Source organism: Alosa sapidissima, chromosome 16 (assembly GCF_018492685.1).
Source record: "Alosa sapidissima isolate fAloSap1 chromosome 16, fAloSap1.pri, whole genome shotgun sequence".
Lineage (NCBI taxonomy): Eukaryota > Metazoa > Chordata > Actinopteri > Clupeiformes > Clupeidae > Alosa > Alosa sapidissima.
In genome coordinates this window covers 4,336,686-4,339,862 of record NC_055972.1, presented here as the reverse complement: position 1 = coordinate 4,339,862, position 3,177 = coordinate 4,336,686, and the positions used below count along the sequence as shown (strand labels likewise).

Here is a 3,177-nt window from a genome sequence, read left to right as displayed (position 1 = left end):
AGACCTTGAACCAATCAGCATAGGTAGCCTAGCATGAGATCAGACATGAAGTGAGCATCAGTTTCGAAGTTACGAAACACCACACCCACCTCCCCCGCTATTTACTTACGCCTGGTTCCCCTTCTTGGTTAGGAGGAAGGATGAAATGTTAGTGACTGATTGCTGCTGGGAACATAGACAGTAAAAGAAAGGCTGGGAAGGAAAAAAATATCGGCCGGAAGCGATGTTTGATTGACATGTGCGATAACCTATCCACGGAGTTACAACTGCAACGTATGAAGACTTAGCCTCCACTTTTGAGCCAATGGGCTTAGGGGAGCCGGAGTGGGGGCGGTGTCTCGTGTCCCACTGCGGCCTTCCGTCTCGAGCGCGGAGCGTGGAAGTCGTTCCCTCCCGGTTACTGGAGGCGGGAGAGGAGAGGAATTAAATCGTAAACAACCGGTGTTGTAATGACACCGCTAAATCAGACCTAAAACAAACTAATTCGGCCCGCCATTTCGCTATCTGCCAGAAAGACTGTTAATCTGGTGCCTAATGGAAGCAGATGGGTTCGTGAGAAGACGGCGGATGACAGCAGAGCCAGGAGGCGGGGAACCCGGTGTAGCGGGAGCTTCAGCCGAGGCGGAGATCCGATGGCTCGGCAGCAGGTTCCTGGGGGTTTCCGAGGGCTTTGTTGGAAGTTTGTCACCGCGGATAGGAGGCGAAAGTGAGATACAGACTGTGCAGATCCATGGATCCACTGACAGCGTGGACTCTTCGGAACCGGACTATGAGGGGTTGCCCCAGAGCGCGTCCACCAGCACCCACATGTTAGCGGGGTCTGTGGCAGGAATTATGGAACACTGCTTGATGTTTCCCATAGACTGTGTGAAGGTAACTTTGCGTAAAGATGTGGAGTGTTGTGTGTGTGTGTGTGTAAAGTGATTTCCTCGTCTTCTCATGTTTGCCGTACAGGGTCAGTGAACTGACATCAGTTATGAACTATCGTTAGCTTGCGCAGTCGGACGGCTAGTTTGATATGTCGCTTGGCAAGGTCGAAGTCACTCCTGGCTAATGCTAGCTGCTAAGCTAACTCCAGATAATTGCTAGCTGCAGTGTTATTTAATGTCGACTGTCGCGTTTGATAACCAGCGAGACACAAGGTTATTGCGTACTGTCAGGCCTACATACTGTTAGATAATTTAGGCGAGGAGTTCTTACCCATCCCTGCTACCTTGAATTATATCACCTCATAACATACTGAACTTTAACCTTAGGAAAGTAAGGTTAGCCAACACTAGTTGGTCAGGGCAATGGTAATGGTGCAAGCAAGTTTGGTAAACTTGGGAAGTTGGCTTTCTAGCAGTGAGATACTTGTGAATGGTGAGAATATGACAGCTAGACCATGTGTTGATGAGTGAACATACAAGGATGTCGTAGACCGTTATTTGACCTTAGTTCATACTAATTCGTTATTTATACACTCTTAGCTGGATGGCTAACCAACTAATCCAGTCGGACTCTTCTAGCTGGTCAACCCCCGACGGAAGGAGGCCACACTAGGTCATGTTCGTGGGCATGGGATGTTATTGGGGTACTTCCGCCAGCCATTCAGGTTCGGGCATCCCGTTGAGGAACCTCGCAACCTTTCTGCTTTGGGGGGCCCCGGCAGCCTTTTGCGTCGGAACTACCCGTTTCATGGGCGGATTTTAGTCACGTGCCCAAACCTCCGAGCGCGAGGAATCATATAACCCAGTGACGTCTATAACCTATCGAATGAAAATGTGGATTCGGCTCATCCTAGGTTTCGTTTTCTTAGAAATGAATGCATGTCAAATGCAGAGGTTTGTGGAAATGACTAACGTTAACGTCAAATCCAGCGCTTTCCAGCAGTCTCTTAGTGCATTATGTATGCGGTCGCTAGTTTGCAGTTCATCCACTGTTCGCCTGTTCTGGATGGCCAAATCGTACCATATTAGCCACCAAGCAAGATTGCTTAAATGAACACGTGTTGGTCTTTTTCCTGCTGGGAAGAGTTGGTCACATGATGAACAACGCTCGTGTTGACATCCAGCGGGAGGCCGCGCAGGCGCAGAAGGCCGTGTGACATTACATTACATACATCCGCGGGGAGCTGTTGACTTGTCCGTCTCCGGGAGTGCGTCGCTGCAGCTGTGCTGCCTGTTCGCCCAGCGGGAGCGCGTCTCTTCTGCTCGGGGAACGGATCCTGCAGCAGCCCTCTCTTGGCTAATAAGCAGTTAGAACTATTTACTGAAAACACAACAGAGGATTACTACCAAACCCATCTAGTGTAGGCCCACATCAAGCATGGCACGTGTGTGTGTGTATGTAGTGTCTTGTCTCGGAGTGTTTTCATGCTTAACCCTCTGGTTGTTCAAGGATTTTCAGTAGACAGGCTGACAAGTGCACATGTGTCAGGGGTACGTCTGTGTTTGTTTCTGTCTGAGGGCGTGCCAGTGTTTTGAGAGTAGAGTAGAGACAGGTGTGTGTGTGTGTGGAGGGTCCGTCAGCTGTACCAGGCAGGGAGAAGAGCAGGTTCCCTTTGACAGACTCCCCATTCATGTCACACACACAAGTCATTTGGAGAAAGTGTGTGTGTGTGCGCGCGCGCTCTCCCACTATCTGACCGCTCTAGCCTGATGCTGAGGCTTCAGAGAAGACTTTCACACACTACCCCTGTCATTGGCGGTCCTAGCTCTGATGACGCCTTGGGCGACTCCCCCCCCCCCCCCCCCCCCCCCCCCCTCCCCTAAACACACACACACACACACACATTTGTTGTCGTCACACTTTATTGAGCACAGAACATTTAATCTAATCAATAATGTGAACTTGCAATTGTTTTGTTGCAAACACAATATCAGGTAAGACTGCATGATTTGAGGAGAATATCTCATTGCGATGTTTCTGACAGATATTGCGATCTGCGATATGATTTTTGAATGTCAATGAATTGATTCAGTTCAATAAGCTGCTGTTCAGTTACTTGTGATTGGTGAGCATGCCTGGTGCGTGGGAAGCACAGCTCGCCTGATTGGCTGAAGCTGCCGTTCAGTTACTTGTTATTGGTGAGCATGCCTGGTGCGTGGGAAGCACAGCTCGCCTGATTGGCTGAAGCTGCCGTTCAGTTACTTGTGATTGGTGAGCATGCCTGGTGCGTGGGAAGCACAGCTCGCC

At 49.9% G+C, this 3,177-nt stretch overlaps 1 protein-coding gene across 1 annotated transcript in view; it reads left to right on the top strand.

Annotated features, from left to right (window-relative positions):
• Positions 1 to 331: 331 nt before the first annotated feature.
• slc25a28 (solute carrier family 25 member 28) overlaps positions 332 to 3,177 on the top strand; it is a 17,880-nt gene continuing 15,034 nt past the window's right edge. The window contains exon 1 of the mRNA XM_042066274.1: positions 332 to 873. Coding sequence (XP_041922208.1) covers positions 535 to 873 — 339 coding nt within the window. The 5' untranslated portion in view covers positions 332 to 534. The remainder of the gene's footprint in view (positions 874 to 3,177) is intronic.